Source organism: Gavia stellata, chromosome 35 (assembly GCF_030936135.1).
Source record: "Gavia stellata isolate bGavSte3 chromosome 35, bGavSte3.hap2, whole genome shotgun sequence".
Lineage (NCBI taxonomy): Eukaryota > Metazoa > Chordata > Aves > Gaviiformes > Gaviidae > Gavia > Gavia stellata.
The window spans coordinates 963,330-978,709 of NC_082628.1; the positions used below are offsets into that span (position 1 = coordinate 963,330).

The window sequence follows — 15,380 nt, forward strand, 5'->3', positions numbered from 1 at the left end:
GCTCTAGACGCCCAGCCCCAACTTTTACCTTCTTCTCATTGCTAAACAGAGGCATGACGAGGAGGCACTGATTGACCAGGGGAGAAGGAGCAACAGTGCCAAGATTCACTATGAGAAGGAGGAGTTGGAAGGTGAGTCTCTGCTGAGATGCTGGTAGAGGGGCCACCAGCCCGGCGCCTTTTCCCGTTGCACAAAGTCCCTACAATGTCCCTCACTCGGTGTGACATCATGTGCAGCAAAACGTGCCATGCTTCTTAATAAAGCAGCACAGTTATTTTCACGTGTTTTAATATTACGGCTTTTCAACAGAGGGAAAAAGCCCCCGCGGAGGTCACGGTGTGAGCTTTAGCCATGGGGCTGGATAATTCACGGCTTGTTTACTCGCAGAGGCTGCTCCTGGCTTGGAGAGGTCTGGAGAATAATTGGACAGCTGCAGGCGCGAGGCTGTGCTTTTCTTCTTTTCTTCTGGAGTTCCTTATCATGGGACTGATTGGATCTTCTCTTGTCGCCTTGTGCCATACAAGGATTTTAAAAAGAATTCCCTTCTGTCACTGCTTAATGAGCAAGGCTGAGTGTTGGCCAGCCCAAGCTGGAATTTGAGAAGAGGTTGGATGCTTTCAGGGCACTTTTGGGGGAGCCATCACTTGTTGTTGCACTGTTGTTGCAAAATTCGAGTAAAACAGGCTTGGAAAAAAGGAGAGGTCTGTGACATTCAGGGATCCAGTGAAAACAAAATTGGTGTTTCCTCCTGGGATGGCTGCACTGATTTAACCGTGGCATCTGTGTCATCCATCTCCCCAATATCGTGAGCGATGCAAATGCTGCTTTTTTGCAGGCCACCGGACCCTGTACGCCGGCGTGCAGATGCCGCCGGTGGGGCAATGCCACCGGCATCACCGACCCCACAAGCAGAAGCATCGGGAACAGGAGGAGGACTGTGCCCCGACGGAGCAGGGCTACCACTGTAAGTCCCGCCACCACGTTCATTAAACTCCTTGGGGCTACATGGGCACTGGGGTCTTCTGCAAGCAGGTCCATGTGGCTAGTTTGAGTGACTTGCTGTTCTTCCGAGGGAAAGTGGCATTATTTAACAAGACCCTCTTTTTCAAAACTTTCATCTTTTTTTTTTTGAGGTAGTTAAATGTATAATGGATTTAGGCTCATCTTCCTTAGCGGGATGCCTGCTTTAAAAATGGAAATGTGGGTAAGGAAAGCTGCCCATCCTTGTGCAGGGGTGGAATAGATGCTTCTCCTTCTCCGTGGCTCTGTGCAAGCCCCAACAGAGCCAGGGGAGAGGGGCCGGCCCAATATTTGTGGCTGAACTGGTGCCGATCTGATGCCCGCTTTGCAAGTGAGCGTGATGGGCCATATTCGAGCGTGGTAACGGGACGGGTCTCTGTGTTCTGCCCCCAGGCACCCCGTCCCAGCGGGTGCAGTTCATCCTCAGGACCAAGGAGGACGAGCAGCATGTCCCTCACGCCTTGTTCACCGAGCTGGATGAGATCTGCGTGAAAGAGGGCGAAGATGCCGAGTGGAAGGAAACGGCAAGGTAAATCCCTGCTGCTGGCTGCGGTGGGAGAGGAGTTCCTGTGCGCCGGCAGAGCCCGCGGGCTCTGTTTTCCACTCCTCAGGACGCGAAGCTTTTGCAGCTGCAGGTGCCGATGGGAGGAGCCGTCTCCCCTTGCTACCTGTAGCTCTGTTAAAGGGGTTGGAGAGCTGGGGCTGTTTCCTTGCAATGGGGCTGACCACACCTGATGTCCGCAGGTGGCTGAAGTTTGAGGAGGACGTGGAAGACGGCGGCGAGCGCTGGAGCAAGCCCTATGTGGCCACGCTGTCCTTGCACAGCCTCTTTGAGCTGAGGAGCTGCATCATCAATGGCACGGTGCTGCTGGACATTAGTGCCAACAGCATCGAAGAGATCGCAGGTACTGTGGGTGCCGCGTCCCTCCGGGAACGGCCGAGCTTGGCTCGCCGCTGTGCCCTTCCTTCCTAGATCAAACCCTGCCTCATTTTCCTGTGCCATGCCCAGATCTGATCGTGGGCCAGCAAGAACAGCTCACGGAGTTTGACGAGCGCACGCGGGCAAAAATTGGAGAAGTTCTTTTGAAGAAGCACCACCATCAGAACGAGAAGAAAAGAAACAGCCTGCTCCCCATCGTCCGCTCGTTTACTGATGTGAGCAAGAAGCGGTCGGACCTGCACCTCCTCGACAAGCCAGGTGAGGGTTCCTGCAGGGCTTTGGCACCCGGTGAAGGTTTCTGCAGGGCTTTGGCAGCAGATGAGGGTTTCTGCAGGGCTTTGGCCCCATTAGGTTTGTCCTAGCAAAGGAGAAGCATCCCAATTGCTCCTTGTCCGTCTTTCTGAGTGACTTTCTTTTTTCTACCAGCTCAAACACTTACCCCTCATCCTTCTCCCACCACTGTGGAAGCTAAAAATGGGGTGAACCATGAGACCAGCACAACGGATTTAAGCAAGGTGAGACACTCATAGCTTTCTTAGGCCTTCAGGGCCGAATTTGCTGTTGCAACCTTGGCTGCAGAGGGAGCTGCAGGGTGCTGTGGGCTTTGCTTTTGGGGTAATTGCCTGAAAATGGCTTGTTGTGCCCAGGCGGAGCTGCACTTCATGAAGAAAATTCCCAGCGGGGCTGAAGCGTCCAACGTGCTCGTAGGAGAGCTGGATTTCCTTCGCCAGCCCATCGTGGCATTTGTCCGCCTGACCCCGGCTGTCCTCCTCTCGGGCATGACGGAAGTTCCCATCCCAACAAGGTCTGAACGAGAAGCACAAAGTTTTTATTTCAAACCCCCCCAACAAAACATCAGATGGCATGCATCAGTTTGGCATCCCAAGGGAACAAGGCCAGCGGGAGCCAGCATGTTTCTGCCAGCCACGTCTCCTTGCCTTCATTTCCCCCTTCCCTGCTGTAGCTTTTAAACCCATTGGCCAACGTGAATGAGAGTTGGCCCCAAAATGAAATTTGCGATGGGTTTTGATGAATTTCCAATTCATCACCGGAGTCGGTGAGCCTCCGTGTCCCCTCTCGAGCCGTGCTCTGGGCTGGGAGCTGCCAGGGATTTCCTTGGGTGCTCTTTGAGCCATGACACGTTCGTCTCTCTCCTTTTGTTTGTCTCGCCCAGGTTCCTGTTTGTTTTGCTTGGACCAGAAGGAAAAGCCCATCAGTACCATGAGATCGGCAGGTCCATGGCTACTATCATGACGGATGAGGTGCGACGTGAGAAGGGATATCTCTGGGTCATTTTTGGCTTTCTTCACCTCTCCCTGTCTCTGTAGTAGTGAGGAAGAGCGTTTGCTGTCCCCGCTGCCGGCAGCTCTCCAAATAGCCCACCCTTCGTTCGCACCCCAAAACAAACACGCACGTTTGCATCCCCCCACATCCTGGAGGCTGAAATCCCACCCGGGGTGCATCCTGCACCTCGTCCTTCTCCCCGGGGTCCCCAGCACGCTGTCCCCAGTGGTGGCATTGCCAGGGCCAGTAAAACTTGTCCTCTTTAAGCAACAGGCTGCGGTGTGCCATGGGGGATGGGGGGCCTCGTGGAGGAGAGGATTACAAGGAACACGATGGACAGATTTTTCCTTTTGGGGGAATACTTCCTGCCATTGCCAGCAGGAAATTTGGGGGGAATTATCTTGCGTTTAGCCAAGTGCTTATTGCACTACTTAGGGCATGCGAGATGGGTTGTCCTCTGAGCAGGTTGTCTCCTACGGGCAGGTTTTCCATGACGTCGCCTATAAAGCCAAGAACCGGGCTGACCTCGTGGCCGGCATCGATGAGTTTCTGGATCAGGTCACGGTCTTGCCGCCTGGAGAGTGGGATCCATCGATCCGAATCGAGCCCCCGAAAAACGTCCCTTCGCAGGTGGGTGCTGCGGTGGAGGGAGGTGCGAGGGGGACGGGCAGGACGGCAGGCAGCTGGGGATGCTGTTCAGGGCTCCAGATTCACAAGGTCCCTATTTGACACAGTCACATGGCCAGACCAGAAGCAAAACAAGCCAGTGGTTACAAATAGCTGTCTTTCTTATTTCCATTTGAACAGGAAAAAAGGAAGATGCCAGGAGCTCTCGATGACAGTGCTTCTGACAGTGAGCCGGAGAAGCACAGCGGTCCTGAACTGGAGCGGACGGGAAGGTGCAAGCTTTGATAGTTTGGGGTGGTTTTTTTCTGCTTGCCTCCCAAATCTGAGCATGCACCTTGCCTTTGAGCAGGTTTTTGGGGTTTTTTGGTTCAGTGAAGGGGCTCCACATGCCCAGCTGGGTCCCTGGGCTGGGCAGGTGGGAGATGTGGGCAGCTGGGCTCAGCCACAGCATCATTGCACACAGGTTTTCTTGATTTGGGGTGGAAGCAGATGTGCAAATACCTCCAGGTAGAGCTCTGCTGCTTCTCAGAGCAAGGGAGTGTTGCAGTAAGAGGGGATGGGCTCTCAGGTTAGGTCTTGTTTTTTCTTTTTTCTTCTTTTTATTTTTGTTGTTGGAGGGCATTTTGGCGTGCCTCAGCTTCTAGTGGGTGTAAAAAGGGAGAAGGAGACGGCTTCTTTTCAGCACTGAAAATTACTCCATGCTTGTGATTGCCCTTCTGCAGCCAAGAAAAGTCCATGTGGTCTTGCAGGAGAACAGTCTCTATTTTGTCCTTCTTCCAGGCTCTTTGGAGGTTTGATCCTGGATGTGAAGCGAAAAGCCCCGTGGTTCTGGAGCGACTTTCGGGATGGTCTGAGGCTGCAGTGTCTGGCGTCCTTCCTCTTCCTCTACTGTGCCTGCATGTCCCCTGTCATCACCTTCGGGGGACTGCTGGGGGAGGCGACCGATGGCCACATAGTGAGCAGCTCTCTCTGTTGGGTGGCACGGGGGAGGATAAAACTCATGCAAAAGTCCTTGCTGCAGTGAGTTTGCTCTGGGTTTTTTTTCCCCCTAATGCTTTCTGTACTCACTGCTGCCTCTCTTCCCCGGACAGAGTGCCATGGAGTCGCTGCTGGGCGCCTCCATGACCGGCGTGGTGTTTTCCCTCTTTGCTGGCCAACCTCTCACCATCCTCGGCAGCACCGGACCCGTGCTCGTCTTTGAGAAGATCCTCTACAAATTCTGCAAGTAAGGCTGGTTGCTGCGGCCGGGTGCTGTGAGAGCCTTCAGAAGGCAGCGGGGATGGAGAAAAGATGTTTGTCTTTCATTTCTCTCAGCGGCAGTTGTTCGATTGAAGTTGTCTTGTGTGTCACAGATGCTGCACGCTGCTGCTTTAGTATGCGATGGTGCGAGAGCCCTGGCTCTCTGAAGGATGGATGGGGTCATTTGGGGGTTTTAGGCTTAAAGCGAAGCAGCTGGAGGAGGAGAAACCACAAGGATGTGGATGCCCAAGATGGGCTGCACAAGGAAGAGGAGACAAATCACTCTGGTTTGGGAATGGGGGAAGATTTGCTTCCCTCTGAGTACAAAACAAGGCACTTCTTAGCCTGATTGTTGCTGGAAGTGGAAATACAGTTTGCTCAGGTAGCCAAATAGTCTACTGCTGAAATGTTGTGAGTTTGGATGATTTCATTGAAAAAGTAGGAGTTTTTCATGTGAAATGGGTATTTTCCATGACAGTCCTTCTGCTGTGATGACTTCGATGTGAGATGAACCACCCTTATTGCAATTTAAATTTATCATTAAGCCCCAACTTGGAGCCTCTTGCTGGCCTTTCCACCCTTGGTTTTATTTTGGTTTCCCAGGGAGTACACGCTCTCCTATCTCTCTCTGCGGGCATGCATCGGGCTGTGGACCGCCTTCTTCTGCATCGTGCTGGTGGCCACCGACGCCAGCTCTTTGGTGTGCTACATCACCCGCTTCACCGAAGAAGCCTTCGCCTCCCTCATCTGCCTCATCTTCATCTACGAGGCTCTAGAGAAGCTGAGTCACCTGCGGGAGACCTACCCTGTGCACATGCACAGCCAGCTCGACTTCCTCACCATCGACTAGTGGGTTTTTTCCTCCTAAAACGCCCCTGCCCCTTGGCAGGAGCTCAGGGCTGCACCTGCATCGCCTCTCCCTTACCCGTGTCTTGGCTTCTCTCCTCCCAGCTGTAAGTGTGAGGCACCGACGCATCCCAGCAATGAAACCCTGCGTTTCTGGGAGAGCAACAAGATCAACGTGTCTGGCATCGCCTGGGAAAACCTCACGGTGACCGTAAGTGCCCCGAGCCACTGCTTCCTCGTGCCGCGGCCACGGGGCCCAGGGGCATTCGCGTGGTGCGCAAGTCGGAGCCCTTCAGGTGGTGATGGGCTTCCAGCTGTGCTAGTGCTGCTCTGAAAAGTCATTGCTTACATCTAATGGGTGGTTTTAACCTGATTGGTCCTGGGAAGAAGCGTCCACCTTGTCCAGTCCACCTTGTGCCCAACATCGTGGGTAATAACTGTCCGCCTCCTCAACGCGGTGGCAGGACAATATTTCTGACCGGCAGCAGAAATAACCCCCTCGTTATGCAAGGTTTCCTTGCCGCACGTGCACTGCCTTTGTGTCCTGATGCTCTGTTTCTCCAGGAATGTCGGTATTTGCATGGAGAGTTTCAAGGACCTGCCTGTGGACCCAATGGCCCCTACACGCCTGACGTCCTCTTCTGGTGCTGCATCCTCTTCTTCTCCACCTTTGTGCTGTCGAGCTTACTGAAGAAGTTTAAGACCAGCCGATACTTCCCAACCAGAGTAGGTAGAAGACGGTGGCCAGCAGCAGTCTCCACGCTCATTTCCCAAAATGGCTTTCCTGGAGCACTAAGCAGTATTTGCCACCACTCGGTCGAGCTGGGAAACGTTGACCTTGAAGGCCAAGCTCTCCATCAGCGTGGACGTCCCTCACTCATTTCCATGAGCGCAAAAGGATCGTAGCATTTCCCACCTGCCTGGCGACCTGTCCTGGAGCCATCTCTTGCTCAGGCAGTGGGAAATCAGGTCTTCCACAGTTACTTTTTTTCACCTTCTGTGCATTATGTGCTCAAGGGGAAGGCTGATTCAGCTGAGGAGCTGCCATAGCAAACGACACTATTTCTTCCTTTTGAGGAACAAATGATGCCTCAGTGCCTTATTCCCGTTTTAGCTGTGAGCGTGGCTGTCGTGGCAGACATCTGCTTCCTTCTTTTGTAATTTTATTTTTTTTTTTAAGGTTTCAACTAAGACAACCCTTTTCCACCTAATTAAACATTTTGTATTGCCTGGCACCAGATCTCACAGGCACAAACACAGCAACGGTATCTAACCAAGGGATTTGGCTGCATGTCCTCAGCATGGAGGGGTTTTGTTAACCGGTCTTAATGGCGTTGACGTCCCTCACTTTTCCATGTCATGTTGTGGCCCCCTTTGCGACGCCCCCTTCAGCTCTGGTTTCTTGCCCCAGGTACGGTCCACAGTAAGCGACTTTGCTGTTTTCCTCACCATCGTCGTCATGGTGCTCATGGACTTCATGATTGGGATCCCATCACCGAAGCTCCACGTCCCCCATATGTTCAAGGTAACGGGGTGTTTTGGCAGGGAGCTGGTTTCAGCCCTTGGGGATGCCACAAGGTGATGCCGGGGCAGGACAGGGCTGAGTCCGGAGGAGATGCTGGTGGTGCGACCATCTCCTCTTCTGCCTCCAAGCGCATTGTTTCCTTCGGGAAAGGAGAAGACAGCCCCAAAACTAGATACCTCCAGGAGAAGTATCTGTAGGTGCTTGCAAAGAGGGCAGCGGCAGTGCTGAACCCCAGGGTGACGTGAAGCCAGGGCTGGGAGGTGCTCTGACATGGGAATGGAGGGGAAAAGCAAAGCCAGTGAGGTGGCTGGGCTGGGATATGATGCTGATGTGTGTGCTTTGTTGCAGCCTACCAGAGACGACCGCGGGTGGTTCATCAGCCCCGTAGGACCCAACCCTTGGTGGACGGTGTTGGCTGCGCTCATCCCAGCTCTGCTCTGCACCATCTTGATCTTCATGGACCAGCAGATCACTGCTGTTATTGTGAACAGGAAGGAGCACAGGCTGAAGGTAAGGGGCTGCAAGAGATGAGCCCATCCCCAACCCACTCCGGGCTGCAGGCACGGGGAGAAGCTCCTATTCCAAATGCTTTGGGAAGGCATTGGTTTGGGAAAACGTCAGGCTGCGTGGCAGGATGCTCTCCTGCATTAATGATGACACAGGGAGCAAACGACAGGGAGTTCAGATGAGCAGCCTTTCAGAGGAGCAAATTAATCTTGGAGCAATAGAGAAGCGTGGTTTTGTTTTAAAATGTCACCAGTGGATGGGGGATCGAATTGTGTTGACGCGCTGCCAGGGATAACTCAGAGTCACATCCTACTTGCAAGTGGTGGAAATTTCTTTATAAAGGAAAAAACCCGGTCTCTTTTTTTCTTTTGAGAAGTAGCTATCGCACAACCAAATCCACTTTGTCTGAACTCCTGCCACCTTTTCATGCAAGGGGCTTGCACAAAGAGCAGATACCTCCTTATTTGTTTCCGAGGCGTGTTTTAAATTCTCAAGAAGTTGACTTGCGCTCTAGCGGGGTTTGAGCCTGACTTGCGACGTTGTCCTTGCTCTTGTGCTGTGGGACGCTCATCTCCTTGTTTTGCTTCCCGCAGAAAGGATGTGGGTACCACCTGGACCTTTTCATGGTGGCCGTGATGCTCGGGGTGTGCTCCGTGATGGGGCTGCCCTGGTTTGTGGCTGCCACCGTCCTGTCCATCACCCACGTGAATAGCCTCAAAGTCGAGTCTGAGTGCGCAGCTCCAGGAGAACAACCCAAGTTTCTGGGGATACGAGAGCAGAGAGTCACTGGCTCCATGATCTTTGTGCTCATGGGCTGCTCTGTCTTCTTCACTTCTGTGTTAAAGGTAAGAGGAAAATGCAAAACACCCAACAGCCACGAGCTTTTTGGAGGTTACCCAAAACCAGTCCCCTCTCTCCAGGCCCGAGCAGCTGTGGAGTGGAGGAGGAGGTGATCCCAAACCTTGGGGCTTGACCCACAGTGGGAAGCAGCCTCCTCGCTTACGCTTTCCAGCCGTTCAGCACGTTATCGATGGCAATTTGCTCCCCCAAATGCCTCAGCACAGCCGTTCCAGTAGCTAAACACACTGAAATCATCTCCATGGGCTTCCTTGCGTGTTCCTCCCACAAGATAATCTCCTCGCTAGGCTAAAAGGAGGCACGTCGCTTTTGCTTGTTGCTACAAGAATAAGGAGAAAGGTTTTTCTACCGTCACAGAACGTGGCATATGGTAGCATGGTCGCCTGTTTTCCTCCAACCTTTCTGGAAGATAGGATTCTGCTGATGAAAGATAACTCCAACGGTCAGCCTAAAGCAGAGCGTTAGCTCACTCGCAGGCACAAAAGCTCTGCTGGTTAAAATCCGACACGTCTCTAACCCTGTGGAAACTGGAAAGCTGTAGGCAATTTGAGGCAGTGCCTGTAGAAGAGAGTGGTACTACTGAAAATGCAATTTAAAAAAATAAATGATTGCATTCTTTCTTTCAGTTTATACCAATGCCTGTGCTTTACGGCGTCTTTCTCTACATGGGCGTGTCGTCGCTCGGAGAAATTCAGGTACGGACTTTTTTACAGCGTGCAGCATGTCCGCTGCCTGGTATTTCATCTCCGTAGAAGCAGGAAAAAAGCAGCGGCATGGGAAAAAAACCTCTCGGAAAGCAAGCAATGAAAATATTTTGTGTACGAAAAAGATTGGAGGAGGCACAGGAGGTCTATAGGGCTGGGAGGACTGGGCAAGTTGAGCGCTCCCTGTTTAAACACAGGTTAGGGCAGGCCAGTGTTTGGTTAGGTGAAAATGGGGGAGTTGAGTGCACAGGGAAGGCAATTTCTACCACTGGTGGAAATCCTTGCTGGGGGATTCAGTGGGCCAAGACAAGCTAATCATAGAATAACGTGGCATAATTGCACGTGGGTGGGCAGCTCTCACGGGCAAGCTGGTTTCTAGCTGGAGCGAAGGGAAAATGGGTGCTGCTCCCAGGAGGAGCATAGTGGGATCCACGGTTTCTCATGGCGAGCGAGATCCTGAAAACTCCCTCCACGTCTCAAGAGGGCCAGAAGCTTTCCGCAGTCCCAAGGTGGCAACTTTTCCACTTTGACTTTGCAGTTCTTCGATCGCTTGAAGCTGTTTTGGATGCCGGCGAAACACCAGCCGGATTTCATCTACCTGCGGCACGTCCCCTTGCGAAAGGTGCACTTCTTCACCGTGATCCAGCTGATCTGCCTCGTCCTGCTCTGGGCCATCAAGGTGTCCCGTGCCGCCATCGTCTTTCCCATGATGGTAAGAGGCGGTGCCGCTCGGCACAGGGATGTTTGCCGCGTTGGAGTGAGATGTAGCACCACCTCTGGCCTCACCGCATCTTCCCTCTATTTCGTGCAGGTTTTGGCTCTTGTATTTGTCCGGAAAGCCATGGATTTCTGCTTCTCAAAGCGAGAGCTCAGCTTCCTGGATGACCTTATGCCAGAGAGCAAGAAGAAGAAGTTGGACGGTGCCAAAAACGAAGCCAATGAAGAAGAGGTAACGCTTGCTGGGCGCTCGGGGCTGGACATCTCCCTCGGGCTGTGAGATTGCCTGTTTCTAGCACAGCTTGTCTTTACATGTTGGGGCAAGATCAGAACTCAAAAGAAACAGATCCTAATAGCCTGGATCCCACATCTTAACCTTTTTTTTCCCTGAATGAGCAGTGAGCTTAACACTTGAATAGAGGTATAATTTTTTAAATGAGTCATTTATAATAACAGATGATGATGATGATGATGGAAAGATTGGCTCGTAACAGTGTTTTTAACCCCCCCCCCAAAAAAATTCAGAGTGAAAGGTCTTTACCCTGCTGCGCTAATAGCTAAAGGTGCCACGAGTCAGAAGGAGAGGGCAGCATGCAATGTTTTTGCTGGGTGTTCAGGTTTTTTCCACTTGGATCCAAGACAGAGAACTTGATTTGTCCCTTTTTTCCGTCAGGAGTCCCCGAAAATGATGGAAGCTGCTGCTGCTGCCGGTTCAGTTCTGCTGAAACTGGGCAAGACCAGCAACTTGGATATCCCAAAGCAAAGCAGGGACAGGTAAAGCCCCACCAAGTGCCAGGACCCCCGGCAAGATTAGTTGGAAGGTGTTTGGCACAGTTTTTTCCACTTGCATCTTTCTTGAGCGTCCCATAGAAAGCAGCAGTCAGCTTGGTGGGAAAATCACATCTACGGGCAGGGCTGCAGGAGGGGATCGCAGGGCTCTGCCTCCAAGCAGAGTGGCTGCACAACTCCCATCTGACCCCAAAAAGTCGCATCCTCAGTGACTTTAGGGTAGCTGGAGATCCTCATACGTAAAAACGAGGAGTTGCAGGCATGATCTGTACCAGCAGTGGCTTAGGAGCCCACTCCAAGGCTAAACGCCCGCAAGAGCCTTTGCACGGAGCTGTAGCTCTGCAGCTCTCAGGCTTGCCTCGCAAAACTCCTCATCCAGCAAAACCTGCCGTGCTTATGCTGAGCTTTGATTCTCGGGGCCCCGCTGTTCCTCTTGCTGATGCTAACGCACTTGGTGGCATCAGTTCCCGTAGTCACGGATTGCTCTGTGAAATATTTATTGCAGGACTGATCCTTGCGAGATTAATATCTCGGAGGAAGTGTTGAAAACGAGCGTGTGGAAGGCTCTCACTATGAACACAGAAACAGTCTGAATCCGGGGAGGAAAGAGGTAAAGGATTGCATGTGAACGTGACCGTGCTCCTCTGCAAGCGACGGCGCATGCCTACAGTTTTCCCGTGCTTCGGCAGGCAGTACCGAGCAAACGGCCCGTCCCTGGGAACAGGCAGCGAGGACCGTGGCATGCAAACCAGCTCGTCACTGCCGGGGTGGTCCCACGAACAGGGTTGAACCAGCAGCAGCCGGCAGGTCTTCCACTGATGGTGCTCTCCCTCTTTTTGTCTTTTTTCCCCCCAGTTTTGCTATTTAGGAGCCTCGGCTTTGAAGGGGAGGAGTGAGAACGTGACTCAGGGACGTGCCAACGCAGAGACGGGGAGATACCGCTGTTTTCCAGTTGGAGGATTCCCATTAAAGCCATGTCGATGTTTTCAGTTCTCCTTGGTGTGCTTCAGGCATTCAGTATCTCTAGACCAGCAAACTGAGGTGTACGTGCCAGTCAATGGGAGTTCGGTGTCGTGAAGTTCCCGTGTGTACGTGCGTGTGGTGGTGTGGGTTTGTAGTGGTAGAGGGACTGCTGCCGCTTTATCATTCAGTGCTGTTTTCCTTCCTTTTACCTCCCTGGCACTCTGTAGTTTTTTCTTCTCCCCTGTCCTTGCAAAGTCTCTTCTCTCCCAGGGTGGGATGAGCCGGGAGGAAAGCGGCAAGATGCCTTTTCCTTCTCCCTTCCCCTGCCGCTATGCAGGAAGAAGCTGTGAAGCAGAGATGGCTCTCGTGCTCTCTTGAGGTTTTGGGGCGGGGGGTCGTTGGGCTGTGGTGTCACCTCAGGCACATGCGGTCGAGTCGGCTGGCCGTGGAGCCTGGGAGGAGAGGACAAGCCAGAAGAAAAGGTCCCCTTGCAGCCCTGCATCTTGCTGTGGGCTCAGCACGTGCTCCAGGCTCTCGGCGTCTGCAACTGGTGCCTCGTGCCCAGCTGGGACGGGTGCACGAGCCCTCCTGCCATCGGCTTGTCCCATCCTCTGCGGGAGCCTGTTCGTGCATGAAGCCAACCCCAAATGCCAAGGGCAAGTTGTTGCTCCTTGCAAACGGGTGGGGAAAAGAAACTACAGAATTGCTCTGTAAGGAAGAAAGGGGTACATCCCCAAGCAGGGCCAAAATCAGACGGCTTTTACGGGATGGGGTTTTGCAAGCTGTAGGTTGACTTTTGCCAGCGTGGCATGGTGACTGTCGGAGGGGACAGCTGCTGTCCTGCAGCGCCGCGGGAGCGGTTCCCGAGAAAAGGGAGGCGGAAGCAGCTGAAGGAGTTGAAGCCTTAGGCCGCAAGAGCTGAGCAGCTCCGGGTATTCCAAAGTATTTTTCCAACCGTGTCCCCGCCTGGCCAGGGAAGTCAGTGGAGGAGGTGGTGCGTCTGGCTCCCTCTGTATAGTGTGCTGGAGGTGAGGAAAGGATTAAGGAAGAGAGAGGTCAGAGGAAGGAGGAGGGGAGTGTGTGTGGGGCTGTGCTGAGGGTGGGGTTTGGAGTAAGTGGAGGGAGAGGCTGGGGAAGAGCCCCAGGCCGGAGCTGGAAGCCAAGGGAAGGTGATGTCCCTCTGGGAGAATTAAGGGCTCGGCCTCGGGGTTGGACCTGGGGATGGGGTGCTGGGTGGTACAGGTATAATTGGGGGGCATGAGTGGGGGTAGGGGTCCCTCTCCGGAGGCAGCCAGCTTGAGCTGTCACCCGAGAACTCCTCAAAGAGGGATGGGAAACCTTCCCTGGGACTCTGCCTTCTCAGCGGGATCCCAGGGTCGGCCCCTGTTAGGGTGGCCGGCGTGGGTAAATCCCTAAGAGTGGTGAAGGTGCCTTCCGAGTGCCGCTTGGTGTTGGAGGCGAAGCTTTGGGTGCTTTGGGATTCGTACGACTGCCATCTGCTCAGGAGGGAAGGATGGGGGGAGAAAAGGTGGTTTAATGCACATGGTGGCATCTGGCAGCCTCCCTGCAGGAGGTGGCCAGGGCAGGGGCTGTGTTCTGCAAAGTACTTCACTGTGTGGAGCATCCTCCAGAAAAGCCGTAATAAATCCATAGAAATAATTTTGGGTTTCAGGGGGTCTGCCAAGCCCGGCCAGGCTTGTTCCTGACATCAGGTATATGCACTATCCCGTCCCATATCATTTGCCCGACGTCTTGCTCGGCTGCGGTGGGTTCGTGCCTCCGCCCTGGTCCCTGCTTGCTGCTCCTGGGAGGGAGCGTGGTGCTGCCCCGAGGTTTCGCTCAACCTCCTCCAGCTCCAGGATGGAGAGCTGATGTTGAGGTTCACGGCAGAAGGTCCCCAAAGGCTTTTCCTGCCACGCAGCCGCCAGCGTGGAGTGGGGCTCAGCACCGTGCCCGAAGCATGGCCCCCTCCTGACTCTGCCCCGCCACGTCCCCGTGCAGCCCGTCTCTGGGCTGAGACAGCCGAGAAATCCTGGGGGGGACATGGCAATGTCCCTGCGTGGGCTGGTAGAGAGCCAGAAGGGAGCTCGTCTGGACAAATACAGAAGAACGAGGCACATTGTAATAGTGAGGCTGCCCAATCGTCACCCTTTATTTGCTGAAAACCAGACTGCTGGGTGCCTGTCAGCAAGCACTCATTACTCTGGTTTGATTTCTTCAGAGATTGGTAGTACAGAAGGGAGGAAAAGGCACTCACCTTCTGCAAAGAGAACCGTTCCCCAAAAAGCTGGACCTTCCTCCTTTGCTCCAGTGATTTCCGATTTCAGTTTTACAAGCAATTACTGCTTTCAGCCTCCCAACAAAAGCAGCTTCGAAGCAGCCAACCGGAGCTTTGTGCTTAGGAAATAGTGCTAAGCGGAACAACTCTGGCTGCTCCAAAACTCCAAAGTGAGCGATGCAAAGCTCGGCATCCCCTTGCCCAGCCCAGTTTTGACAATGTGATGTTTTGCAGGCACCTGTCAGCAGCGGAGAAGGACAGAGAGGGAAGGCAAAGCGTTTGCAAGTGCTGGTGCCCATGCTGGGATGGGATAAACTGCTTTCCGGAGGCTTCTCCCCTTCCTGCTCCATCCCATCCCAAGGCCACAGGTCCGCAACCCCACAGCTCTACGAAACCCTTAACTCCTCCAGCAATTTCCTCAACAAAATAAGCGCTCCGAGTCCATTTGAGTGGCCTAACCGGGACCGAGTGAGTTCTGAGCGGGGCCCTTTCCTTCGGTGGCATCTCCGCGCAAGGCTTGCCGCGATTTCGAGGATGCTGCAACAGAAGGGCCATGGGACGCTGAGAGCATCTTGCCGCAGAGCCGGAGGTGCTCACTTGTCCTGTTTCCTCCTATGTTTCCTCCTAATGTGTATTTTGCCCCGTAAGGCGTATTTTCCCCAAGGCTTTGCACCTCTCTCGTATTTTGGCAGCTTGTGCTTTTAAATACACCCAAACGCTGCTTATGCCTTTTGGCCCAGCAGGATGCGGCATTTACACCCCTTTTCTCTATTCCGGCTAGTTTTTGCCCAAAACAGAGCTGGTTTCTCCCCATCCACTAAGTTTTCCAAGCGGGAAGAGTCCTGGGGTGCGTGGCTTTAAATAACTGCCTGGATACGCATCACCGATTGTGATGCCATAAACGGTCACTTGTTGTGTCTCTGGAGTTGGTGCACACTGGGTGCCACTGAGCTCCTCTCGGTGAGAGCTGTCCAGGTGTCCCGGGGGACTCTGGCCCCCTGATTGATCTGGAGGTTCAATTATCCCCCCAAACCGGTGACCGACGTGAGGATGAACCAGAACGGGGCTTACAAAATGACACTT

The 15,380-nt window shown here is 53.5% G+C and overlaps 1 protein-coding gene across 1 annotated transcript; it reads left to right on the top strand.

Annotated features, from left to right (window-relative positions):
• Positions 1-43: 43 nt before the first annotated feature.
• On the top strand, positions 44-13,037 carry LOC132320393 (electroneutral sodium bicarbonate exchanger 1-like). Its single transcript, XM_059832689.1, has 22 exons — positions 44-131; positions 836-939; positions 1,377-1,549; positions 1,765-1,925; positions 2,030-2,218; positions 2,387-2,475; positions 2,608-2,765; positions 3,135-3,222; positions 3,728-3,874; positions 4,052-4,143; positions 4,652-4,826; positions 4,963-5,096; positions 5,714-5,959; positions 6,062-6,167; positions 6,521-6,682; positions 7,368-7,481; positions 7,830-7,991; positions 8,582-8,833; positions 9,473-9,541; positions 10,089-10,262; positions 10,362-10,499; positions 13,011-13,037. Exons 2-22 carry the CDS (start codon positions 865-867, stop codon positions 13,035-13,037), a joined length of 2,931 nt encoding a protein of 976 aa, XP_059688672.1. The 5' UTR covers positions 44-131; positions 836-864.
• Positions 13,038-15,380: the final 2,343 nt, after the last annotated feature.